General features: G+C 37.3%; 1 protein-coding gene across 13 annotated transcripts in view; it reads left to right on the top strand.

The window, feature by feature from the left end:
• HERC4 (HECT and RLD domain containing E3 ubiquitin protein ligase 4) overlaps window positions 1–27,843 on the top strand; it is an 85,312-nt gene that overhangs the window by 14,746 nt on the left and 42,723 nt on the right. For all 13 annotated transcript variants that reach the window (XR_012657051.1, XR_004375735.2, XM_075072597.1 and 10 more), the window contains exons 6-16: window positions 2,005–2,226; window positions 4,130–4,221; window positions 6,599–6,729; window positions 8,108–8,268; window positions 8,724–8,800; window positions 13,919–14,043; window positions 16,413–16,472; window positions 16,625–16,736; window positions 17,373–17,562; window positions 20,468–20,640; window positions 25,393–25,512. Coding sequence is in view for 11 of the 13 variants with exons in the window: in XM_075072597.1 (XP_074928698.1) it covers window positions 2,005–2,226; window positions 4,130–4,221; window positions 6,599–6,729; window positions 8,108–8,268; window positions 8,724–8,800; window positions 13,919–14,043; window positions 16,413–16,472; window positions 16,625–16,736; window positions 17,373–17,562; window positions 20,468–20,640; window positions 25,393–25,512 (1,463 nt within the window). In the remaining 2 variants the exon portion in view is untranslated. The remainder of the gene's footprint in view (window positions 1–2,004; window positions 2,227–4,129; window positions 4,222–6,598; window positions 6,730–8,107; window positions 8,269–8,723; window positions 8,801–13,918; window positions 14,044–16,412; window positions 16,473–16,624; window positions 16,737–17,372; window positions 17,563–20,467; window positions 20,641–25,392; window positions 25,513–27,843) is intronic.

Below are 27,843 nucleotides of genomic sequence, written 5' to 3'. Positions count from 1 at the left end.
TTTGACACTGTGTCAAGTTCCACCTCCTATTGCCTTAGCTATGTTACCTTCTTTATGTTTTTAAAAAAAAAAAAATTGTGAATTTTTTTACTTGATATTCATTATAAAAACATAGCTCTGTCCTGATAGCCCTAGAATTATTTTTCTGTGCTACTCTCTAACTGGCATAGGGTTAAAAGAAAATAATGAAATGTGTGACAAGTCTCCAAAATATATAATTGTTTTACTGATGTTCTTTGAGAGTATTATGGAAATCAAAATGTGAAAATCCAATTTATCACTTGATCTTGATGAATAAGAGCATTTTACAATGTTAATTATGGCCCTAATCCTGCAGACATTTATGGATCTGCATAATGTCATGTATATGAGTAGTCCCATTTATTTCAATAAGTCATTCACGTTCCCGTTGTTTTTTCAGTTGTCTTGAACTGAGTCTTGCCAGCTTTGTCAGTGATGATTGTAAAGTGCCTGTTATTAGCTGATTGGTTCATACTAGGGCTGTTTAAATTATTAAAAAAATTAATCGTTGGATTAATCGTACTGTTAAACAACAACAGAATACCATTTATTTTAAATTTTTTTGGATGTTTACTATATTTTCAAATATATTAATTTCAATTACAACACAGAACACAAAGTGTACCGTGCTTACTTTATATTTATTTTTTATTACAAATATTTGCACTGTGAATTTTTTTCCAATTAATCTCATACAAGTACTATAGTGCAACCCCTTTATCATGAAAGTTGAACTTACAAATGGAGAATTATGTAAAAAACAAAGAAATGTGCATCACTTGCCGCTATCATTGTTCTTCATGTCCTATGTTGTCAGCTTATATGAACCAAATCTTTATAACAGTTGTTGAATTGCTTTTGTTTGTTACATATTGAGTTTAATAATTTGTGACAAGCACACTTGATTTTTGATATATGCTATTTTAGAGTCAATTCCTGACAGGCACAGCAAAAAAAAAAGTTGTGTACCTGCAAAGGGCTATTGTTCTTATAGAATATTTAATTGTAAAAAAGAGCTCAACACAACTGCCATATTATCTTTGTCTACATTAGGGAAATTTTTAAAAAAAAATATGATCATTACTAGTGCTGACTCAGGTCCACCAGTGTTAGCAACATTGGGAGTCATTGTGTAGATGGGCCTCTAGTATTTGTAATTGTGTCGTCTGAGCCAGCTCAGAACAGGTCTAATCAGTGCCTGTGCTTAAAAAGCCAATGGCCCATCCATTCTAGGGCTTTGCAATGTTGCTGATGTGGGTGGAGTTGAAAAAATGTTGGCAATAGTGAGTAATTTTTGTAAAACTTCGTTACTGTAGTGGACAAGGCTGCCCTTTTTAAAATGGTATAGAGACGAGTATTTCTAACTTGAGCCAATAAAAGTGTGAAGTAGTGATCTCTCTGAGTAATTGGATAAAATTTGAAACATTGTAACATTGATTGAAAAGGCTTCAAAACTTCATGTGATAATTCTTTTCTTAAACTATCCAATAGATGCCAGCTATTGTGGATAGTAAAGTTACAGGATGGTGATTCATGCTGTAAATTATCATTTCAGTAGCAAAATTATTAAATCAATTTTGTATTCATTTCAGTGACTTTTTAATAAGTGATGGAAGCATGTACTCTTCCCTTTCCATCTTTCTTGATAAGGCTAATAATTAGCTGGTGCTGCTAATGTGAAAAAGTTATGTGCAATCTTGAAGTTTTTGAATTGATTTAAATATTAGTTTCAAATTAGTCTGACATCTGGGTTTGACTTCAATCTCAAATTACAATCAGTTTTGAGTTTGAAAGACCAAATCAATAAAATTTTCTGAACTACCGAAATTATTTGAATTCCCTGTACAAAATAGTTCAGCTGTTTAATTTTTGAAAGGTCATGAGTTTGTCCTTTTTTGTTAAAGGGATTGAACACACTTTCTTAAACTACGTTTAAAGTATGTTGATCCTGTTTCATCTTAGATCTTTTTTTCTCTTTAACAGGCAGTGAAGTTTATTCCTGGGGACAGAATAAATATGGCCAACTGGGTATAGGTTATGAATTTAAAAAGCAGACTTCACCTCAACTGATTAAATCTTTACTGGGAATCCCTTTTGCACAAATTGCAGCAGGAGGAGCACATAGTTTTGTACTAACTCTTTCTGGAGCCATTTTTGGATGGGGACGCAACAAATTTGGTCAACTTGGTCTTAATGATGAAAATGGTGAGTAGTTGTTACTTCAAAATATTTCACACTGGAAGTCTTTATTTTGGCTCTGCCTTGTACTGAGTGTCTTGGAATAATCTTTCAAATTGGAATTATTGTCCGCATCATTGACTAGCAGAGTTATAATAAACATCCTGATCTTGTTAATTCAATGTCTGGTTTTCATTCACCATTGCCTGTGCCCCCTGGATTGAGTTTGTCAAAACCCAGGACAACTTCCCTCTTGACAGACTAAGGATGTATTGTAAATTAGCAAGCAAGGCCCTGACTGCAATATTTGCATACGTGTTGAGCTTTTATCAGGTGGGATTAAAGTGTGTAAGCTGTGTTTCTTTTGCCCACTCCAGAATAAGGTCAGGTATAGCTGGGTCCCTGGAAATGGGACAGGATCATCCAGACAGTCCTGTCAGATACTGCTCATGAGAGCTGAAGTCATAGTTGCATACAAAAGAGAAAATAGAAGAGATACTGTCTCATTGCTTTATGCTAAAAGCTCTCACTGACAAAGTTGTGCTGTAATTCTGCTGAGTCCCTTTCCCTTTCTATTTATGAATGAAAAAGCGTTTGAGCTCTTTGAGCTCTTATTCTTTTCTTTTTAACCTTTCCTTTACTGTTTTAAGTTAACTTAACAAGAATGATTCTGTTCATTCACTTAGAACTTGAACAATCTACCTTTTGGTAAATGATCATATTTTCTGAGACTGCTTTTAAGCGATAGTCTGTTAGGTTAAATTTGTCTGTGTATACTATTATCTATCTTTTTCATTATATATTTTCCTTGTCTTCTGTCTCCCAATGACCCTTTTTGGGGACTATATAGTCTGTAAATTTAATCTACAGATGCAGAATTTATGAATTACCAAATTTAATCTGACATTTTATTCTGATTTCATCTAATTGTGCTGAGAACTGGTTAATGAGGCAGTTAGCTATGGAAATGATGATGTGTGTCGGTTCCATGTTAGGTGGAGAATGGGGAAAATGCATAATTACCTAAAATTTCTCAATAAAAAGAATACAACTGAAACTTATTTCTGAAGTAATAGTTTTAAATATGGTTGTCCTTTTTACAATGAGAAAATTAGAAAGAATGAAACTGGTTTTTAGTGGTCATGTTTTCACAGTTAATCAGTCTGATGGAAAACGAAAAATCACATTTCATAGTCTTTGTAGATGCTCTTTAGAGTCCACATTACCTATTTTTACCAGACACTGATAAAGCATACATTTTTAATGTACAGAATTATTTTTAAATTTATACAAATGTCATTGTACATTTAAACATTTCTTTAGTATTGTTAGTTTACAAATTTTCACTTGTGCAACTAGATGACAATGCTGTTTTAGTCTGTTATAGCTGCAGGGAAATAGAGGCAGAAGTCAAAAACGAACATGGTCTATTGCTATAACAGTATCTCATGTTGTGTGTGTATAAACATTTTTTTAACTCCTGGAGTGTGCAAATTCAATGTAGTTTACCTCTGTACACTTTTTTTTAAAAAAACAACAAATTAACATTTTTCGTCATCTAAAACATATATGCATGGGATAATCTCTCCTGCATTGTCCACCTTAGGTCTAATGTACTGCATTGTATTTCAGGATCTGTGGGATAATGTTCATGAGCCAGTGCCTTTAATTTTAAGGAGTGTAATCCTTTGTTTATCAAAATTCAGGATGAATTTTTTTTTAATACAATGTTTCTATATGGTATCTCTCACTTAATGCCTCTGTATTTTGGGTTCTTATTTTTGAATCCTATAAATTAATAAATTTGGGCTAAAATCACTAATTTTGAAAGTTAAATCTAGAGACAGAGCTTTTTGATGCAACTTCTTTTTCAAAACACATTAAATGTACTGACATCATAATGTGACCAACTTTTTATTAAAACCTTCAGACAGGTATGTTCCTAATCTGCTGAAGTCCCTAAGATCTCAGAAAATTATTCACATCTGTTGTGGAGAAGATCATACAGCTGCTCTTACAAAGGTACAGTACTTAAAGTGTCATCTGATTTTGTTAATTTAGGCACTTCATGTAGCAGTGAACAATGCTCTTTTAAAGTCTCTAAATACAATATTTCTATTTTTTTCTTAAAAGTTGGATGGATAAAATATGGCCTGTGAAATCATGATAATAGTAAGAGAAAGGTTACGCATTTAAATAAAGACCCACATTCGTCATAAGTTACATAAACCATGTTTATAGTACCTTCACTACAGTGGCACAGCTTTGGTGTTGCAGCTATGCTGCTGTAGCACCGTTGTGTAGGTGCTCCCTACAATGATGGAAGAGGTTTTACACACTCCTGAGTGCCGTAGCTTTGTCAACCTAACTTGTAAACGTAGACCAGACTTCAGCCTAAGATAGGGGTTCCCAAACTTGATTTGCAGCTCCTACTGGCTGGAAACGGTGAACCACGGCCACTGGGAGCTGCGAGCATCCGTATCTGTGGATGCTTAGGTAAACAAAGCATCTCGCGGCCCGCCAGGGGCTTACCCTGAACAAGTCGCGAACCAAGTTTGGGAACCCCTGCTCTAAGGTGTGTGTCAGCTTTACTAAAGATGAATTTGCAGGATTTTACATTATTAAAAACACTTTGTTACCACAACATTGCTTATGGGATTATTTAAACTCTACAATAGTTGAGGTTTAGAGTGCACTGTTCTAAATACTAACATAAACTTTTGAGCTGGATGGTTTTACTTTTACTGCATTTGTTGTAAAGTGTTCACTGACAAGATTAGTTCCAAATTAGATTGTATGGTTGATGGATTTTATTTTAATTCAGCAGCAGTATTACTTGTAAATGGTAAGTGATTAGCAATAGTGGAAATTGTCTGATGTTATCCTCAGGGTTAACTACTGTGCAAGCAGTTAGAGTATGAGCTTCCTTCAGGGTTTTACCAATAGCTTCAGCCCTCTCATGAAAGAAACATCCTTTATTTGAAGGGTTCTTTGTTTTATGTCATTGTAGCTCAATCCTATACAATAGTGAAAAAACTGAACCACAACTGACACTTACCCTTCAGTTTATACGTGTAAGTGCGTTATTTATGGTAGTCTCTTGTATTTTGTATAAATTAGTTTATGGAAAATGTTCAAATAATAGAAATCTCTCCATAATTATAGGAAAAGATGTCCAATAGAAGCAATTATTTATGAACAAATATTACCCTGAAGTGTGTGAGCCAAATATTGGCACCGCTATAATCCTGAAATTGAAACTGATTTCACTGATACTTATCATTCAAGTTATGACATGCACAGTATAAACAAAATAGTGACCAGTAGATTGTATTTTAAACTTTTTTTCCTTTTACTAAGGCATTATTAGTAAAATAGTTAATTCAGATTTACAAGTGTAAATTGACACTATCCCTTTAATTAAAGTAAATGGAGTAAGTTATGTTAATTTACTGTAAATACTAAAACTAACATGATTTTTCTGTAGTGCCTTCAAGCCTAGCAGTCCCTCTGCATGTTGTACATTGCAAAATTAGGGTCTTGATATATTTCTGTGTGTAGAGAAACTGGTTGTACGTGAGAGTATTTTAAAAGCCCTTCCAGAATGTAGAAGTACCTGGCACTGTTTATTCTAATTCAGTGAATGGGGCTGTTTTTCTCAGCGGATGCTGCCATTTTAATGACGATTTCCAGCAGAGATCCAGTCTGGTGCAGAGTAGAATTGAAAGAATCAGCTTTGCAATTTGAAAGTATTTGAATATGGAAATTTTCACAGTTGTTGGAAGGTAAGTTGAGTAACTTTTTTAAAAACATTTTTGATTAACGTTCTTCTGTTATGGTTTTTGGTTAATTTCCTATTAAATTAATCAAAAACATTTTTTTAAAATTGAACTTGCCTTACAACCATGTTGAAACTTTTTGATATCCTGTGCTTTCAAATGATGAAGCTAATACTTTCAGTCATACTCTGCATCATTTCTTTGAGGAGGGCAGCTTCCTATTTGGAAATTTATTATTTATGAATTAATTTTAGGGTTTTGCTGTTTGTGGTTTTTTTTTTTCTTTTTTTTTTTTTTTGAGTTTTTATGTGCAATTATAATTCATCTGTGGAAAAGAGGAAAAAACAAGGTTTAGTTTCATATTAATGCCACAAGTTAATGGCAGAATTATTGTGTAATAATGTGGAAATTTCAAGAACATTATGTAACAATGATGTGATATATGAGGAGTACTACATTTTCATAAATGGAATTAATTTGTAACCCTGTACAGATGAGTACCCTTATTGTTCTATTCCACTATCTTGTTAAAATTATATAAACCAAGAAAGGAGAACTGTACAATAGATGATTCTTATTGTTAAATGCATTCTAATTTTAATCCAAATATATTTGTTTAGGAAGGTGGGGTTTTTACATTTGGAGCTGGAGGCTATGGACAATTGGGTCATAACTCTACCAGCCATGAGATAAACCCAAGGAAAGTTTTTGAACTTATGGGAAGCATTGTCACACAGATTGCTTGTGGGAGGTAAGATCCATTCTGTACTAGAGCTATGAATGGCAAAAATATTTTGTACACTGAGCATCCAGTTGTATAGCGAAGTATCTGAACTCTGACTCTTACAGATAAGGGGTAAGCACAAAATTGTTAGACTTGAAGTACTTAAATGTGTTATCTTAAACAGTATTAAATAAAAAAATAAAGAAAATTGTACCACCAAGATGTATGACTCTCTAAACAGAACAACTGCTATAATCATTTATTTTTAACCTATGTCCGTCCTTGCCTCCCTAATTCTGATCCTTGCATGTTAAGTGAAAGCAATAAACAGTATCTAACAAGCATTTAAAAAAAACACCTCCAAATCCTGAACAATTAAGATGTGTACGTGCCTTATTGAGTGTAACACAAGGGCTGGAAACATACCCTTTTTTTTTATTAAAAAAAAAAAAAAGCACAAGATGATGGCTTCAGGGCAGTGGGTGTTTAACATATGTGTGTGTACTCCTAGTTCAAGCCAGGGAAGATATTTATCATTGTTCAGATTGTAGCAGCATCCAAAATGTAGATGCTTCCCAGACATAGCTGAAGACATTGTCCTTGTCCCAAAGATTTGGTAATCTAAAAGGACAAAGACAAAGAATGGAAGAAAGATGATGGTGCTGGTGTTTAAATATAAAGCAGGGATCGGCAACCTTTCAGAAGTGATGTGCCGAGTCTTCAAATATTCATTCTTATTTAAGGTTTTGCATGCCAGTAATACATTTAAACATATTTATAAGGTCTCTTTCTTCAAGTTTGTTATAAACGGTTGTTGTATATAAAGTAAATTAAGGTTTTTAAAATGTTTAAGAAGCTTCATTTAAAATTTAAATTAAAATGCAGAGCCCCCCGCACCAGTGGCCAGGACCTGGGCAGTATCAGTGCCACTGAAAATCAGCTCGTATGCTGCCTTTGGCATGCGTGCCATAGGTTGCCTACCCCTGATATAAACTGTCCTCAATTACCGTTCTGTCTATCCATGGTGACCATGACTGGACCATTCCCTGTTAACAGTCTACATTAATTCATGGCTGTTTATCCCATTCTATCCCCTCCCCTATCATGAATTTAAGGCTGAGAAGAAAAAGAATTGCAGCCAATCTGGCAGAAACTTTAAATTCTAAGTGTCCAAGACCACCCTCCAAGTCAGACTTTGGGTGGGAAGGGATGGCAGGCTCCAGCTGGTTGCTCTGCCCCCTAATGTTCCAGGCAAGTCTTCTTTATTTCACTGCTTTAGAATGTGTGGTTTCTGGTAACATGCTGAAAGACGTTTAAATATGCTGTTAGCAGTCCTATTTTGACCTGCACAGAGCATGGTACAATGTGTGCATTATTTATTTTAAATTTTGTATCTCTGCTGTAGGCAGCACACCTCTGCATTTGTTCCTTCATCTGGAAGAATTTACTCCTTTGGTCTTGGAGGTAATGGACAGTTAGGAACAGGATCAACCAGTAATAGGAAAAGTCCCTTCACAGTAAAAGGAAACTGGATTCCTTATAGTGGACAGTACCCACCAAGCACAGGTAAATGTGTGACACTACATATTAACTCTTTAAACTATTTCTGCATTGTTTGATCTTTGGGAAGTAGCCAACTATGATTTCCCAGTGCAGTTTCTCTTCTGTCAAATTGTCTCTTCCTTAGAACAGTGGGATATTAGTCCTGATATCGGAGAAGAACACTTCCATCTCCCTAAAATCTTTTCTGCACCAGGAAATATTTGCTAAAATCTTACAGATGATGCCACTCATTTAGCTCCTTTGGGCATAACAAGTGCACGTGCGAGCATAGTCCAAGGTTTCTATGGCTGCTGTGTTGTGTCGACCAGCTTTGAGCAGGGGTGATAACATAGTGCTTTCTGCAGAGAGACCCTTCTTGATTGCTTGATTCATAGACAAGCAGTCATTGTATCAGTTGCAATGTGATATGCCATTTCAAACTAAGATTTGAAATTAACTAAATTTTATTTTCATTGCAGACAGTGAAGAATATTATTGTGTAAAGAGAATTTTCTCTGGTGGAGATCAGAGTTTTTCACACTACTTTAATCCACAGGTAATAAAATACTGTGAATCAGTTTCAAAGCCTGTAACCAAGGCTCTGTCCTATGTGGCATTTTAGACCTAAGTTATGAGACAGGAACCTTAGAATTACACCTCTACCCTGATATAAGACAAATTCGGATATGACACGGTAAAACTACTCTCCGGGGGGCTGCCGGTGAATCAAAGCAAGTTTGATATAATGTGGTTTCACCTGTAATGCGGTATGATTTTTTTGGCTTCCAAGGGCAGCGTTATATTGAGATAGAGGTGTTATGTACCTCTGCCTCCCATATCTTCTTCCTTCATAGCACTCAGCCTTGGTCCAGAACAGCACAATCAGTATAATATGTTGTTTTTTAATATAAGTTAAGTTTATTTTATGCTTATCTCCCCTGATTTCCCCCCCCCGCCTCATTTTTTTCTTCTCTTTTTGACCTTCTGTTGGTTTTAGTATTGAAAATATATAACTGCATAGTACAAGTTGTAAGGGGAATCCTGAGTCTTTCATGGCTGGGTTAGTTCACAGTTGGGATTTTGGACGCTCAGGAAAGTGGAAAGCCTGTTGTTGATTTTGGCACCCACAATGCATTTGAAGCTTTCGGTAATGGGATGCAGGTCCTCTTTCCCTTTCAGGCAGGCTCAGACATGAGTGGGGTTTGAACTTCCTGTTTTCTGCCACTTCTCAGCAACTTTTACCAGCAGCTAACTTCCCTATTGTTGCTTGCCCCGATATCTGTTGTTTTGTCCAGCAGTGATGGATAAGCATGTTTAGCTGATCGTTTCTGCTACAGTGATTAGTAGCCAAATAGTTTATTGCTGACATTTTAAATCGTCATTTAGATTTCATTACAGTCTTAGACACTGTGACATCAGCAGTTTGAGACTCCCTAACCCACTCTTTTTGTCATATGACTGCAGAGGTGTTAGTCTGTCACAGTATGTGGTAACTACTTGAGCTAAACAGTCTGTTCCACCTTGGGTTTTGCCATGATGCTGGGAATATCTTTCCCAGACCTGAAGAAGAGCTTGTTACCCATCTTGTCTCTCTAATATCCTGGGACTGACATGGCTACAACTGCATTACATAAAACATTACCTGAGTCATTTTGCTTGTTTGTTGCCTCCGTTCATGATCAGTTTTTCTTCTGCTTAAACTGTGAGCTCTTTAGGCCTCAGACCTTCCTTCTTAAATGATTGTAAAGTTGCTAGTACAGTTCTCTGGGTATTATAGAAATAACAACACCCTGACTCAGATGAATGCGGGTCATTCATGTGATCCCTGGATTTACTGTTACAGGTTATCTGTCAAATCAGGCAGACAAAACTGCATTGACTTACTTTCCACTTAAGATTCTGAAGTTTTTCTTCACAACCATAAAGGCTAAAAATGTACTTATTCTTCATAATAATAATAGGTATATCTCCAATTACTATTATTATCTCCTAGAAATGGAAGGGATCTTGAAGGGTCATTGAGTCCAGCCCCTGCCTTCACTAGCAGGACCAAGTACTGATTTTTGCTCCAGATCCCTAAGTGGCCCTCTCAAGGATTGAACTCACAACCCTGGGTTTAGCAGGCCAAGGCTCAAACCACTGAGCTATCCTTCCCTCCTTCATTTTTAAATGAAAGCTTAGATTACAAGCATAGTTATTTAGCAATTTTAAAAAAAGACAATTATGTATTCATGTGCAGATCTACATTGTCTAAATATACACAGTCTTGTCTAACCTTAATTTTTATGTACAGTTTAATTTGTTCAAAACAATAGTTGCACAGCAATCCAATTTAAAATGCCAAACTCCAGACCTTGATGACAAAATTGAACAAACCTTGCACATTGCTTTTTTTATGATTAAGACTTTGAATATTGTAGTCTTTTTGGATTTCTAGATGAAGCAGCATAAGAAGTTAGTTCCAACATAAATTTTAATAAGTCTTTGTGATTTTTTTCTTATTCATTGTTTTGTCTTCAGCACCTAGGAAAAATATTTCAAAATATTTTAAAACTGAAGCAGTGTAGCTTAATCAGTATGTTAACTAGAACTGGAAAAGAAATGAAAAATTTATATGTAAAAATGCTCAGATATAGTTGGTATTTATATAGTTGCAATGAGGTGTGTGTTTTGTTTTTATTTATTTTGTTTGTTTTGTTTTTAATGTTACCAAAAAAAAATCAGTTCCTATAAACTGCCAAAATAAATTTTTAAGTACATTTTGACATGAATTAGCTGAGGTTAACTGGAGATCACGGATGCATGGGGGACCATTATTTATCTTTATTTTGCTCTAGAATAAATTCACATATCCATAAATCTAAGCAGGGCGCTACTTAACAGTTTAACATTTTGTTGTTATGTTGTTTTAAAAATGTTTGAAAAGCATAAGAATTCTCTGCGTAAGCATATAAGGTACTGTTCCTGTTTTTAGCAGAAAACAACTTTATAGAAAATAAAGAAAACACTCTACTTGTCTCACTCTGTCCTTTCCTGTGTGCAGGCACACAGATACTGTGCATGTTTGACTCTGTGATGTGGAGAGAAGCAAAAACATGTTTGTTAGTATACTATTTGTCAGGCGTCCAAAAGTGTGTTAGAACCCTCTCGGATATAAAATAAAGGTAGATCCCTGTCCTTAAGAGCTTACAATCTAAACAGACAAAATGGACACAGGATAGGATAAAGGAATGACAACATACCAAATTTCAACTAAATTGTATTGCTTTTTATGTGTCGTTAGTTCCACAATTTTTTCTTAAATTCTCCCCCCTGCCCTCGGGGCTCCCTCTCCTCTAAGGCTGGGGTGGGAGCTGCTGCAGCCTGACAAGGAGCCTGCCTGCAAGTAGGAGGCAACCCTGGCTGAGCAGGAGCTGGCACAGGTTAATGACCCAGCACCTCCCTCTACCCCACAGTAACTGGACTTTTGGTGTTCACTCAGTACATCTGGATGCTGCCACATCCCCTTTTTGACCATACTTTCTGATTGAAAAGCGGGGCACCTGGCACCAGGAAAACAAGCCAAAAACTGGACTACGAGGGTAAAACGCCAATGGGTGGCAACCCTAAGGAGTAGGGGCTCCTGTTTATCAGACAAAAATGGGGTTGATCAGAGGGGAAGTCAAACTCCTCTCCCACTACAGCCTCCTTGCACATTAGTGTTTGAGGGAAGTTTGGGGAGGAGATTAGTCAGAATAGCTACTGAACGTGGTGAGTCATGTTATCTGCATCTTCAGTTCCCATTGGACACTGGGAGCAGCTGGAAATAGGAATTACCTCACTAAAGGAACCAGTGGTAGCACAGCAATTTAGCAAGCCATTCTGCTAGTATCTGGTTTGAGATTGCGTCTGAGAGTCGCTTAGGGGAGTGGATATTTATTATTGGTTAGGTCAAGTTCGTTAGAGTTTGCCCTGGGATTTCCTTATAGTGAATTTTCAGCTTCAAGAAACCAAGAGCGTTTAAAATGTAAGTCCTCTCCTTTGCCCTGCCTCCCTTTTTTTCTTGGTCCTTATCTTGTGTGTAAAGAAGTCAATGGAATGCTTCCAGGTTTTTTGCAGAGTTCCTTTTGCTGCAGTGGGGAAGCATGTAATGAAAAATGAAATAATCCCACTAAGGAGTTTCAGTTGAGCATGTATTAATCTGTGAAGAAGAGCACTCCCTTGTGAGTGTTTGAGTTATTGCTCAGTAGTGGAAAGCTATTTGAACGGTTTCTTAAATTTACCCATGATCAGATTTGCTCATGATACCAAATGGGTGCTAATCACAGTAAACCAAAAATGAATTGTAAAGTGACCTGTGGTGATTGAAGTGGTGAGGACTGCAGACAATAAAAGATATTAGAGTAGTAGTAAATGTAAAATCCAGCAATAAATGGGGGAGGAAGGGGGACAGCAAATGAGGTAGAGACAGAACTTGACAAATAAATATTTTTGTACTAAAGCGAGTTTATTTTCATCTTGCTGCCTTCTTCCTGCCCAAATATTACTTTTTTTCATGTTACCAAGCACTATAGTTCATAGTCTTAGTGTTTAATGTCATCTAGTCTGATCTCCTGTATATCGCAGGCTACCACCTCCTCCCACTATCTGCAAATTAACCCAACAACTGAAATTACACCAAAGTATTACAACCCATAGGAGACTAGACTATTATGTGCCGCAGACAGAGACTAGAAGGAACTGAGGTGCACCAATACCTGAGGCCCTCGCAATGGCAATATCTCACTGAAACAGTGACCTGTCCAGATAATCCCAGCAAGTGACCCGCACCCACATGCTTCAGAGGACAGTGAAAAAACCCCAAGTTTACTGCCAGTCGGATCTGGGGGACACTTCCTGACCCCACATATAGTGATCAGTTAGATCTTGAATGCATGAGCAAGAACCATCAACCTAAGCGTCAGAGAGAGAATGCTCAGTGTTACCTCAGAGCCCTAGCTCTCCCTATCCAATATCCTCTCTCCATCCGTGCCCATCCCTGATGCAAAGGGAGGAGATCCCCTCCTGGTGTGTGTGTGTAAAAGTGTAAAATCAGCATTCGGATGGATAGGATGTGTAATCAGCGTTGGAAGAGGAGGTGCTCATAAAAGGATCTCTCCCTAAAGAAATGACCCTCAGTATTAAAACATTTAAGAAATATTTATTTCACAGCAAGTAATATTATCTAGTCTTGCATAGTTAGTTATTCATTTGAAATTAATTTGTATTAAGCAAATGGAAAAAAGCCATTGGTTTTCACTTGCATTTAACTTGTATATTACTCAGTTAATGTTTTGGAATTACTTTATTAATATACAAGCATTATTCTTTATGCTATTCCAGTAACATCTTCTGCATGATTTGAAGGGATATTACAGTGTAACTTAGATGCCAGTTGCAATCAACATTCAGAAATTTATTTCCCAATTAGAGCTAAAAGGCCTAGCATGAAATATACTTTATTTAAATGAAAGTTGCATAATCTGGTTTCTGTCTTCTAATATGGTATTTCACTACTGTAATATTTTCATGGAACATGAATGTATGAATTAAGAGTTTTGTCAATTACATTTTAGGGGGTTGCTTTCCTCAGTAAGACTGATAAATGAGAGAATTGTTCTGCTTTCTTTGGCTGATGTCCCTCTTCTAAATTTAGAACATGATGCCACCAGATGACTTCAGGTGTCCTGACTCTTCAAAGCAGATCTGGACTGTGAATGAAGTATTTATTCAGAAACTGCTGACTTGTTCATCTGGAAGACTTCCTGTGGAGATAGCTAAGTAAGACCAAATTAAATTGTTGAGAAAAATACCTCTGAAAACTAAACTAAATTATAATACATATACACAGTTATGAAAGTTTTTCACAGAGAATGTTTTAATTATTGTCTTTGCTGTACACATCAGAGCTTTATTCTTGACTATGCTGCTTGTAATGCAATTTAAAGCCTTATAGTAGTTCTACTTCCTTCCGGTTGTATCTTAAATGTTTGTAATTACTTTTTATTTACTTAAATTACAAACATTTAAGATACAAAATGTGGCCTTAAGGTAAGGATTTGGAGATATTAGTGGGGTAAGGTGTGCATAGGGACTCGGGTAAGGAAAAAGGGGGCCTATGGATTGTCTGGACTGGGAAAAGTCGTTGAGGTTAGATAACCTTGATCTTTTACCTTGTTTAGATCGAGGTCCTAAATCTTCATTGCACCGCTACCCCCTTCTGACAACAAAAATTACTACACGACCCCAGGAGTGGGGACTGAAGCCTGAGCCCGCCTGAGCTCCACTGCGCTGGTGGGGATGGGGGAGTAGGGGCAAAGCCTGAGTCCCACTGCCCTAGGCCCGGGGGAAAAGGCAGAAGACCTCAGGCTTCAGCTTTGACCCCAGGCGGAGAGGCTTATGCTTCAACCCCAGGCTCCAACAAGTCTAAGCCATCCCTGGTGACCCCATTAAAATGGGGTTGCTACCTACTTTGGGGTCCCGACCTACAGTTTGAGAACTGCTGGGTTAGATCCATGTTAACTCCTTTTACCTCAGTACAGCTGGTTGAGATCTACCTTATCACTTTTTTTATACAGACCTTTAAAGAACAGTAAAGTATTGGGAATTTGACATCGGGAGAGATGACTTGAGTGGGAGTATTGACAGAATGTTGGTCATCAAAGTAATGGCCTCAGTACCATAGGTGGAGAGCAGGTCAGGCTTTAGAGGGTGAGTGAACTAAGAATCTCAAAGGGAAGGAATAGAGGGTGAAGGCCATGTGCTACCAGTTGCCTCAATACATAATGTGAAACTATGTTTTTGGAAGTTTTTTTGTGAATTTCAAGTTTGCTGCCGTTCATAACTAATAAATGAGTTGGGACAAAAGAAATTCATCTATAAATATAGCCTGTAATACAAAGTACTCTTCTGTTGTCATAATCAGATTAGAGTGTCGAGTGGTGTTCGTTGTCTGGGTCTGCAGTGTACTCTCGCACTTGCTTCAGAAGTGAGAACATCCTGAAAAAGTAGCAATCACTGACTTTTGAATGAGGATCCTACAGGATCTGCTCCTGGTGGGACAAAGCAAGTGAGAAACCTGCCCCTTTTGCAGCTCTAAAGAGACAGATCTCTTAGCTAGAACATGGATTTTTTTTTTTTTTTTTTTAAATGAGCTTCCCTGGGTTTCAGGAAATTTCCCTGTTCTCTGGTAGGCCAGGCTGACTGTGGTTATTTCTGAGTGTAGATGGCCCTTCCCTATTGGATTGAAATTCCTATAGTTACAGTATAAAATAAAGAGAAATCCAAGCAACTGAAATATTATTTCCTCAAGCTTATTAATGCAGAGTTCTGTGGATTTATTATTGTATATGTGGAGTATATTCTGTAGCTATTAGTTGCATGAGATTATAATGTGCATGTAGTTTCTCAGTTTTAACTTTTTTTTTTTTTTTTCAGTGAACAATACTAGCTATTCATTGATGTCCAGTGACTTTTTTAGCCCTCTGAACAAATTCATACTTTGTAAATTAGCAAAAATGTTTATATTCACAAACTTCACATCTAACAGTATGCATCTAGGAATAGGTTGTGAGTGAATTTTCTCTTTGTGCATTCACTTTGCTAGTCTGAAAGGTTTTTATATAATATGTAATAAAATAGCTGGCCACTTGTAAGAGGGGATCTTGTACCACTAACTAATTTGTGTTTTGGTTGTGGATAAAGCCAGGGCCCGTTATCAATTTTCATAGCTCAGATGTCTAATAGCACTGGCAAAAAGATATCTATTAGCATTTAAAGTCCACAAAAGAAGCTACCTAAAAAGCACTTTATAAAAGTGATTGCCTGAATCAGTTCAAGTGTCAGAAGTATTTTCCTATAGAAAAGTACCAATTTTATACAAGTTTATTTTTCTTTGAGAAACTTTCAGAACTTGGGGTCTGCTGTTTGTCAGTTTATATATACAAAGCTGTCCTGTGAAAATTTGTTTTGTTTTTGACTATCTCAAGTTAGCATTTTGTCTTATCCAATTTCATTTACTGATATTGCAGATAGATAGGCATGATTAGGTATTATATGAAGTGTGATTGGGGTATAAATAATAATTTTATAGTAAACATAAACTTTCATTTGATAGGTAAATCTAAGTTTTCTTATACATGTTTTTTTAGTGAAATAGATGGAACATTTTCTTCAGCTGGCTGCCTAAATGGGAGTTTTTTAGCTGTCAGGTGAGTGGATAATCTTGTAAATTTCAGATTTCAAGATAGTTTATTGAAGCAGAAATAAAAATGTCTGGGGCGGGGAGAGGGTTTGATGTGGAGAGGAGGTGAATGCAAAATTCTCTTACAGGCTTTTTTTTTTTTTTTCCTTTCCCCTTCAGTAATGATGATCACTATAGAACTAGTGCTCGATTCTCGGGGGTTGATATGAACGCTGCTAGACTACTATTTCACAGACTTATAAGTCCTGACCATCCTCGTATATCACAACAGGTTTGTTCTGCAAATCTTCCTTAGATGTAGTTACACGGATTCATAAATTCTGCAGTGTTACACCTTGATCAGGTTCTTTAGTATAAAAAAGTAATCTGTATAAACCAGTTCTAAGTTAATGAGGAGTTTGTAAAAACATTTTGTAGTGGGCAGCAGTAAACCACACGGAACATTGTCTATGTCTAATTATCTATGATTTTAATTCCATACCTTTTCTATTTTAATGCTCTAATATGTACATAGATAATAAAACATTATAATGTGTATAATAATCTAGGTCTGTTTTTTCTAAATTACCGTGGTTTGTGTTAAGCATTGTATATTTTCTGCACTGTAACCTTCATCTTTCCACAAAGCACATTTTGAAGTGTTTAACTATGAAGCTTTTGCTGTGGAATAGTTACTCTGTTTTTATCTGAGGTAAACATTGGGTACGTGAAGTAAATAGGTTCACTATTGTGCTTACTTATATGCATGCAGTAATACTGTTTTCAAATTACTGTTCTGCACTGCACACCTGCTCGTCTCATATTAGGATCAAACCCTTTCATTAACTTTGTGTTTATATTTTCAGATGTTTGCTTATTCATTTTTTGTTTTAAAATAAAGTGAGTTTACTTCTATGCAATGTTGTAGGTTGCAGCTAGTTTGGAGAAGAACCTTATTCCTAAATTGACTACTTCCTTACCTGATGTTGAAGCCCTAAGGCTGTATCTCACTTTGCCAGAATGCCCACTGATGAGTGATGTGAACAATTTTACAACATTAGCTATTCCTTTTGGAACAGCTGTTGTAAATCTAGAAAAAGCTCCACTGAAAGTACTTGGTAAGAATTTTTTTAAAATCTTCTTCTATGTTGAAACTCTCTCTAGCTGAAAATTGGTAGTATGTGGAAATTGCATAAATGAATTCATAGGATCTGCAAAATATTTCTCTATATAGTTCTGTAGAATCCGTCAAAGAAAAAGTTAGGAATTTAGTTTTTTCTCTTTGTTTCTTTTCTATTACTCTATCACTGAGGTAGGAAAGTGTATATCTTCCTTAATATCTTTGTGAACTACATGCCAGTCCATAAAATGGATCATTTATCATTGTCTTCAGTCTGATTCCTTTTGAGAGTGAGAATCTCTGTAGTTCATGGATTTCTTTTAAAGGATTTAGAGGGTTTTGGTGTTTCCTGTTGTTAGACTGATTGATTAGTGTTTACATTTTCAATGTCCTCTCCATACTCATAATTATCAATAAAATTTAAATCTGCATAATCAGGTGTTTTTTCACTCATCTTCACTCTTCAAAGAATGTGGGGGCAGGAGGGTGGTGGCAGTTGTGTTTCTAAGAAATCATATGCCTTCCCTCTCTTGTAGATAGTTGCTGTCGTACTGGAAGAGTCATGGCTCACCTCTCTCTTGTCAACAGTGTCCTGTAGGCAGTTTCCAGGATTGCTAAAGAACAGACATTGAATTCACATCTTTGATTTACTTAGACAAAGTATTTTACCGTTTTCTTCAATAGGTCTCACCATTGCTGCATAGAGGGATATTGCCTCCCTATTCTGAGCCAGGATATCTGGTCATTTACAGCCTAAAATCGCTCTAGTTTTCTTACCTTGTTGCTTTACAATTTCATATCCTGTTAGCTGTCTTTATTGCCTCAAGATCCTTTTAGACAGTGCAGCTTTCACTATATCTTCCCATTGAATAGCTATTTGACACATTTTTCCGCACAGATTTTCTGGCTTTAATTTATATTTGAATTATATCATATTTTATTTCCTCTGTTTATAACAAAACTGATTCCGTTAGAGTGTATTGTAATTAGATAACTGTTTTATTGTGCAAAGTTAATTTAGAATGAAGGAATGTTCAAATTTAAAGACTTGTGCTAGGAACAGCTTGTTACTTCAAAGATTTGCTGCGCGTCTATCATGTTACAACCATTTCCCTAGAAGGAGGCAGTACTTTAGAGAGAGCTCTATAGCTCCTCTCCCCTGCCATTTTTCTGTCTCCATATGCAGTTGCATACTGACAAACATGCAGCTCTTTTGGAATCCCCTCTGTCTGCCTATTCAATATGCATACCTTGCTGCCTCTTCATCTCCCTTCAAAACTGCCCCAGTGCAATAGATATTAGCATACATATTTGCCACTAACTTCTGTTTTTTTCAGAATTCCTAAATTTAAAAAAAAACCCAGAACATTTCAGCATAATGTCCCAATGTCCCTATTTTTAAGCCCAAGTATCTGTAATTTCTTCTTCAAGTGATTGCACATGTCCGTTCCGCTGTAGGTATGTGCATGTCTTGTCAACAGATGTCAGAGATTTTTTTTCCCACAACAGTACCTGTTGGGGAGTCTTGAGCACCCTCTGTCACCACATACCACTGCGTGCTGGTATAAGAGGGCAGAAACGCTTAGACTCCCCTCAGTTCCTTCTTACTGCCTGTGACGACGGTTGGAGTGATCTTCGTTTTGTTAACTCAGGTGCTTTCCCTTTCTTGTAGATAGTTGCAGTTATTGTTCTTAGATTTTTGTTTTCTTAGCTAAATTAGTGTTATGTTTCAGGGGTTTTTTGGTGTCCTTTTGGACTGTTTGTATTTTTTTAGTACCGAGCTCAGTACTGGAAAGATGCCTTGCTCCCCAGAGTGTAAGTCCTGTGGGACTTGTTCAAAGCTGATGCTGGTTAGTGATTCCCCCATCTAACCTGCTTTAAGTGCATGGGTGAGACACGTTAGTGACAGGTGTCACATTTGCAAGGGCTTCAAATCCTGGTCAAAGAAGGACAGACAGGAAGGTGTAAGTGATTTCTTATGAAAGCAGCACTGAGACTCCCTTTTGAATCATCACATGGGGAGAGCACCCCAAATACTTCGGTGTCAGTACAGAGTGCTCCATCAAAAATTATCTTAGGCTTCTCAATCACGATCACCGGTGCCAAAGAAGAGAGACAGATCTTCTTCAGGCTCAGTGTCTTACCCATCAATCTTGGTACCAAGGCAAGACAGAGGCAAGGACTCTGCTAAACGTGTGGCAGAGAGAGCTGCTTCAGAAGCCTCGCTATCTAAAAGGGTTTTGTTGCCTCCTGAGCTGATGCCAGGTCTGTTGGGGCTGTCCCTTGAGAGACAGTTGAGAAACTGAGAGGGACATGCAACTGTAAGGGACTTGCTCAGTCTCTCAGTACTAGTTTCACCAGCTCTCTGCCCCCCCAGCTGAGACCCTGGGGTCGGAAGAGCTGTCATCTTTCTTTGCCTCCCTCTCCCCCCCCCCCCCCCCCCTTGCAGCTCTGGGGCTGGAGAAGCTGTCAGCCCCCCACCACAACCAGCAAAGTTGGATGTGGGATCCAGAGACCACGATTGTAAGGTTTGCTATTGCGAAGGGCATTATAGTGGGGTCTACTGTACCAGTGTGTAGTGGCGTGTGTCAACAGAACGTGCTTAAGTGACCCCAATGGGTAATGCTGAGGGGGGAAAAATCTCCAACATCTGTGCAGGAGGCATGAGCCTACACATCTTGAAGAATAACAGTTAGAACAGTAGGTAACCATTTCCCATTCTAAACAGTTTTCCTACACCAGTTCATTTCAGTAGAGATGCAAATTGTGTTCCTATTTCTCCACCCTAATCTCTTTATAGCTTTCAATCTCTGGGAGGTATAATTTTTAGGAAGGAGGACAGTATAACACTGAAAGATGTGATTTATAAGTTTTACATTTATATGTTCACTCTTTATTGACAGAAAACTGGTGGTCTATACTTGAACCTCCATTGTTCCTCAAGATAGTGGAGCTGTACAAGGATGTTGTGGTCCACCTCCTGAAATTATACAAGATTGGTATCCCCAATTCTGAAAGAAGAATCTTTACCAGTTTTCTACACACTTCTCTCAAAGTTCTGGAAATTTTACATAGGGTATGTCCTGATCTATTTTAAGCTAATTGTTGTTTTCAAATTGCTTATTTTGTTAACTGTTGTGCAGTGTTAAGTAAGTCCCTTTTATTTTGTAATCAGTGAAGGATTTAAAGTGCTCTGATTTAGAATTCTTCTATGAATTGATACTAATAGTTTTCTTGTTAGTAATGCCTTCTGGATGTCTAAATCAGTGGAATACTAAATTTTAGTTTGGCAAGCATGTGCATGCTCTCATTGGGTAGGACAGTTACCGTTTTCATGGAAATGCAAATTGAATGGAGTAATTATATTTGAGAAAATACAGTAAAATACATTAGAAGACTCAAACTTTCATTTACCATAATGAAATTGAGATTATTCATTGATGTGCAGTTATTTTAAGACTGCAGCTTAAAAAAAAAAAGAGACAGCACTTCTGAGAGAATTATGATTACTCCCTCCTATTCCCAGTTTATTTGAATGGAGTATTAGCATTGAAACTTAATCTTTAGTGACAATGACGTTCTGAATGTTGACAAAAATGGTTTTCATAATTTGGAACCTTTATTTTGTTCACATTGCATGCCTGTGTAATTGCATTGCGTTATTAGCTATCATAGTCTTTCCTTCGCCCTTCCTTTCTGTAGTTCACTACTCTCTCATTGTATTTTGTCTTTATATGCTGTTTGGGGCAAGGACCATATCTTAAGTGTGTGTGTGTGTGTACAACATCTAGCATATTTGGGACTTGATCTTGTTTGGGCCATTTGTGCACTTTGTATATATTTAATAACAATTTTAAAAAATCATGAAATATTATGGTGCTTCAGTGCATGAGATTTGACGTGGAGAGCCAGTTGAATCCTTAATTTCAAATATTATTAGCAGAGAGACCTACTTTTGAGGTATGCCTGTACGCTGCACCAAAGCCTAGAAACTTCCTCAAAAATTTGAGACTCTTGGGGTAGTGTAGGCTTTGTCTCTAGCTGTGGGACATTCCAGGCGAAGTTATATATGAAACGAGGACTCTTGCCCATCCTTGATTCTTTACAGCTGCCAAAGCAGCAAGTTTGAAATTCCTCTGGTGTCTAGACTTCAAATTCATCGGCCTCTTTTTGGTTTTCATCTTCCTGTTTTAGGCTGTTTTTAGTTTAATAGTTATTTGAACACAGTGATTAATGTTTTACATAAGTCTTCAGGCAGATAAATGTTTTTCTTCCTTAGAAACTGTCCTCCTGACTCACCCAGTTGAGTTATTTTTATGCAGTCTTGACAGTACTTTGGAATAAGACTGCATTTAAGGACCACTGTTCTTGTGGGGACAAGATGTCCATTGTAGAGCCCCCATAGGTAAAGCCTTTGTTACTTGCTGAAAAGTATTTACCCAGCAGAAGTTTCATGTATGATGTTCCCTGTCCAGGCCTGCAGGAGCTATGAATCTTCGTTGAAGTCCATGATAGTACAATTCTTAAAGCTTTCAGAGTAAATGGAGAGATGGAACTATCTCTGGGTCTTCTAAGTGCCGATCTTGGAGTGAGTTGAGTTATAAGAGGGTCTGAGAAGCCAAAAGTAGCATTGGGCTCAGCACCAAAACATCTTTTCTCGGTATCAAGAGTGAGAAAAGGAGATTGCAAAGTCCCACTTTTTCCCCCCAGAGAGTAGCAGTTCCAGCAAAATTGGCACCAATTGGTGGAACTGTAAGTAGAGGTTCCTGCTCTTGGTGCTCCTAGTTCAGAGAGAAAAGTCTTTATTCCCAGTTCAGAAGGTTAAATCTCCTCTCTTGGAACCAAGTAAAAGCTAATTTTCTCCAGTGAAGCTATCTTCCTTGGTTTGCTCTTTCGTTCTCGAGGGACATATGGAGGACTGTATTCACTCCTTCTCGTTACAGGCTTCATAGTCTGTTCAGCTGAGTAGAAGCCCATCGCGAAACACTCCCCATCTATGTCAGATCTGAGGGTTTCTGGAATCTGCTTTGGTGCCATGTGAGATAGAGTTGAAGGCTTACTTTTGGGGTCTTTGGTTTCCTGCTTCTCAAATTAGACCTCTTTTCTGAGAGAGGAGACAGCGTTGCCTAGTGGATAGAGTGCTGGATTTGGGGAAACCTGGGTTCTCGTCTTGCCTTTCCCATTGGCCTGCTGGATGATATTGGGCAAGTCGTATCGCCTCTCTGTGCCTTAGTTTTCCCGTCTGTAAAATTGTGAAGTGCTTTGAGATTTACTGGTGAAAAGTGTTATGTAAAAGCAGGGTGGTATTATTTGTTGTGGAATGAGGTAGCACAGGAGTAGAGATTACTTTCTAATGTTTTTCCATCATATGCACCTGAAAGGTTAACCTTGAAACCTGTTGAGGCATCTGTCTTTCCTGTTCCACAGTTGGTTAATGAATAATATATACAAAAGAAAGAGAATGTCCGTAAGGAAGATGAAATACATGGAAGATGTTATGAAAGACATCTGTGTCTCCACCAGAAGATTTTAAACTCCAAGACCTTTTCTCCAGAATAGCAAGGTTTTGAGCTTCCACTACTCACGGAAATTGTAGATTGGTTTGACATGCTGAATTCATAAGTTCCTGGCATAATTGATTGGGTCTTTATTATTGACACCATACTCTATCCTCTTAAATTCTTGGAAGGCAGACCTATTGTTCCAGGCTCCCCCTCAATAATTTGACACCCTCCCCCCTCCCCACTTAAACCGATCATCTTATATTTGGGAGAGCAGTTCTGCAGTCATTGTTCAATTACTCTTGTCAAACTCACTTCTTTAGAGAGAGCTTAATGCTGTCAATCTCCCAATGACAGCGACAGTATTCAAAGATGAAAAATAAGTTGCTTACATGTAATTGGATTTCTTTGAGTGAATGGTCAGTGCACAGTACAAGGCTTACTCTCCATTGCTGCCACGCCTCCTTTTATAACATTACCTAAAATATTCTGTAGCTTCAGGTGGAAGTCTTCACAGCCCCCAGTAGCCAAAGCTTTTCAGAGGGTGCGAGGTATGTTTTGAAAAGTGTGTGTTCTCACAGATGACTAAAACTTCAATTAAGGTGAATAAACTTTTTATTTCTTTTGCTGCCTTCATAAACCCTTGTATCTGATCAGATGTCCATCTTCCCTTGCCTCTCAGATGTTCAGTGACCTTTAATCAGCACAGTGTTACGTCCCTTATGAGAACCGTATCTCCTATTGTACTCTGAGACCCCAGAATCAGTCTAGTCTTGGAGACATTTACATCTTCAGTTCATGTTTTTGATGTTGTATCACTGTTCTCTGTGAAAAGAAGTGCAGTTTAAAAAATGGTAGTTTTTACTGCTACTCTGCCCCTTGCTTCTTCACAGGAAATTCCAGATTTCATAGAGCAGACTCAGTGCAGGGCATTAATTGGAATGGCAGATTAATGTTCAAAAAGACAGCCTGATTGAAATCTTTACAGCTGTGCTGTCTGTTTTCATTTCCATAATAGGAATATTACGAACACGTGCCTTTTAGTGGTTGCTTTAGATCTCATCTAAAGTTATCTGCCTGTCCTTCTACTGTATTGCAGTATTACAGTGGTTTCATCTTCAGGACACAGAAAATGGAAGGAGGGGCAGTAGAAGTTGGCTTTTTTTAAAGCAATGATATGAATTCCTGAAGTGTGTTCATCTTCTACATTCATATCTTTCTAATCTTGGATGGGTGTGTGTGTGGGGGGGGGGGGGGTCCTAGCTATACTGTAAGTAAAATCATGTTTTTGTAACATATTTTCATCCTTTTATTTGGTACTTCAGTCTACCTAGATTACAGTAAACTTATATTGTATCTCCATAACAATTTCCCTCCTCCTCCATAAGCCAGCCACACAGCAGCCAAGTTGGCATCCACACCTAGTATGCTGCTAAACTATGTATCAGTAAATTCTGGAAAAATCTGGGCAGCTATCCTATATTGATTTTGTAGGGGATTAAGTACCAGGAGGAAATAAACCCCACACAGGAGCAAGTAGGGCAGTATACTATGGGATGTCCTGTTGCATGAAAATCTGGAAGGAAGAAGTATCAGGCATTCTGGTTACACAGCCAGGTTTGGAGGATCCTGCCTAGGAGGCAAAATAACAATGTCTCTCTTCCTAAAAAGCAAACATGTACCACCATGTATAACAAGGGAGACTCATAGTTAACTATAAGCTTAGGTAGCTAAGTTTGTGTTGATAAATGCTATTCAAAGCAATTGTCATTAATTGGTTACAAACTAAGTTAAAAATTGCACTTTAGTCAGGGCCTTTAAACAAACAAAAAACAGTACTTGAATAGAGAGTTTTCTTCATCCCCCATCCTTGGACTTTTAAATGAGCAAATATGAGAGAGCCACCTAGAATGTGGTTTCTGGTGGATCTCACAAGGCTTCATTCATTCTTAAGTCTGCAGTAATTTTAAAATGACAGCACTGTACAGTATTTAACTATATTCTGCAGCTATCGCTGTTCCATTTTTCTTGCAATTCCATGGGATTTCTGAATAATCTACATTTCAACCTCCCATATGTCCTTTCTTCTGTTTTTGTGGGCATTGGACACCTTTAATGTTTACTCTGTTCGGAAGGAAAACCTCTTTCCTAGTTTTTGTTTGGTAAGGTATCCAAGTTCAGTTAGACTGACATAGCTTAAATGGTTTCTCTCTTTTTTTTTTTTTTAGACTTCTTATGTTAAACATTAGAGACTAAGCAAACTTTTAGTAGCAAGTAATAATGACAGATAAAAATAATGAAAAGTAAACAATCTTACTTTTCATCAGGTAAATGAGAGAGGAGGACAAATTATACAGTATGACAAATTTTACATTCATGAAATACAAGACTTGATAGACATCAGAAATGACTACATCAACTGGATCCAGCAGCAGGCATATGGAATGGTGAGTTTTATGTTTCTTTTTGTTCCCTTTTAAAATATAACTGTAGCTTCCCTCTAGTCTTTGGGTATCTCTTGTTCTCTGTAAAATACCTTCAAAAATCACAGTGGCTGAATGGTGATTGTGTTAATAAGGTATGAAATTAATATAAATTAATTTATTTTAATGAAATGTTTAGTATAGAAAGAACTCTTACTGGTCTAGTGCCTTATCTGCCACAAGGGCTTTCAAATTCAGCTACACAAGCAATTATTCAAACACATCTCAAAAGGTAGTTGTTAATGAAAAAACACGGTAGTATTTTGAATGCAGTTCCACGGGGATCTGTACTAGGCCTAATACTATTCAACATTTTCATTAATAATCTGTAAGTAAATATAAAATTACTGCTGATTTAAAACTTGTGGATGCCACAACGATTGATGGAGTGGTAAATAATAACGAAGGCAGGACAGTCACATGAGTGATCTGGATCACTTAGTAAAATGGACATATTAAAACAAACAAAATGTTCTTTAATAGTCAAAGACAAAGTCATCTTGGAACAAAGAATACAGACCATACCTACAGAATAGGGAACTGAATCTGGGAAAGCAGTGGCTCTAAAAATGATTAAGGGGCCATAGTGGATAACCAACTGAACATGAGCTCCCAGTGCAACATTGTGTCAAAAAGGGTTATTGCAGTCCTTGGATGTGTAAACAGGAGGGTAGTCGTGAGGAATATGGAGATGACTTGACCTCTGTATACAGCATTGGGGAGGCAGACATCTAGTTCAGGTATCTGTATTTTTAAGCATAGTATTGCAAAATTAGAGAGGTGCATAAAAACCATAAAAATGATTGGAGGGCTGGGAAAAAATTCCTTCTGTTTAAGACTTAATGAACTCAAAAGATTTAGACAATCAGAGAATAGTGAGAGGTGACTTGATTATAGTGTATAAGTACCTTCACACTGACAAAATACCAGATACAGATCCTTTAACCTAGTGGAGAAAGACAGCAAGAGCCAATGTATGTAAGTTAAAGCCAGACAAATTCAAATTAGAAATAAGGCACAGATCTTGAAGGCGATTAACTTTTGGAACAAACTATCAAGGGAAGTGATGTATTCTTCATCATCTGAAGCCTTCAGAGTTGGATGTCGTTCTGGATGAACTACTTTAGTCCAACACAAGTGATTGGGCTCGTTATAGGGGTAACTGAGTGAAAGTTTATGGCTTGTGCTATGCCAGAGATCAGACTCGATGATCTACTTGTCCTTTCTGGTCTTAAAAATCTATGAACTTATTAAAACCTTCCCTTACAGTGTATGGGTTTTTTTTATTATTATCTGACTGTCAAACCTATAACTGTAAGTCTGACTTCTTTATAATTGTTACTTCTCTTGTGAAAACTTTGGGGCATGACTGTTTGCTCAGTTCCTTGGTGAAGTTTGAAAAAAATGCCAGTTGAAGCTCTGAGAAATACCACATTTTGTCTATCACAAATCACCTTTTTTGTACAAACTGCTTGAGGTGAAGATGTGTTCCAAGGAAGTGAGTTTTGTTCTTACTTGACATATTGAGCCAGTAAGTGAGGGGAACGTATCTTTTATCTTTTGCTTATGGAAAATCCTAACAGTCTGTTGTTCATTTAGGTCCCACTTTCATTCTTTGGAGCATGGTCCAAATTAAAACAATTCTTTAGCACTGAGCTTCATACCAAAGAAATAGTTGATGGCCCTTTCAATGGGAGTAATTATTCTGTCACCACTTCTAATGTGGCTCTTCTTCACTTAGTGCTATTTTTAAAATATGCATTAATGGTAAGGAGTTTCCCAGGGTACAAGGCCTAACGGAGTGGGGTCCCAGTTTGACTCTGGCTCCTCTGCACTACAGTAATCCAAATAATAACGGGCTGTTTTTAGCTGAGTGTCCTAAGTCTGACTGAATCCATTTCAGGTCGTCATCCTCCCTGACTGTTCTTTCATTCCTGTGTCATTCTTTTAAGGTACTTTGTGGGAGAAGTTTCAGTACTGACACCTGGTAAATTATTTTTCTTACTGGTAGCTGAAGAACTTCAGTGGTGAAGAAGGAAATACAGTAAAAATTTCCCCCACAGTACAGATTTCGTCAAAAGTTGATTAAATCTCTTCTCCTTTCTGTACAATCTCAACTTTTTGGGACCTGTTTTGTATTTATCGGAAGAGAATGTTCCTATCTTAGTCTCTTCACCCAATATGTGTGTCTGTATTCTAGATCTCATTGCAGGTGCATTTTTTTCACCCTTTTGTCCAGTTCAGATGAAACCTCTTCACTGGTAGATATGTTCTTTATTTTTGGCTCTACAGAGG

This window comes from Chelonoidis abingdonii, chromosome 15 (genome assembly GCF_003597395.2).
Source record: "Chelonoidis abingdonii isolate Lonesome George chromosome 15, CheloAbing_2.0, whole genome shotgun sequence".
Taxonomy (NCBI): Eukaryota; Metazoa; Chordata; order Testudines; family Testudinidae; genus Chelonoidis; species Chelonoidis abingdonii.
Note: the sequence above shows the minus strand (reverse complement) of the source record. Positions and strands in the feature narration are given on the sequence as shown.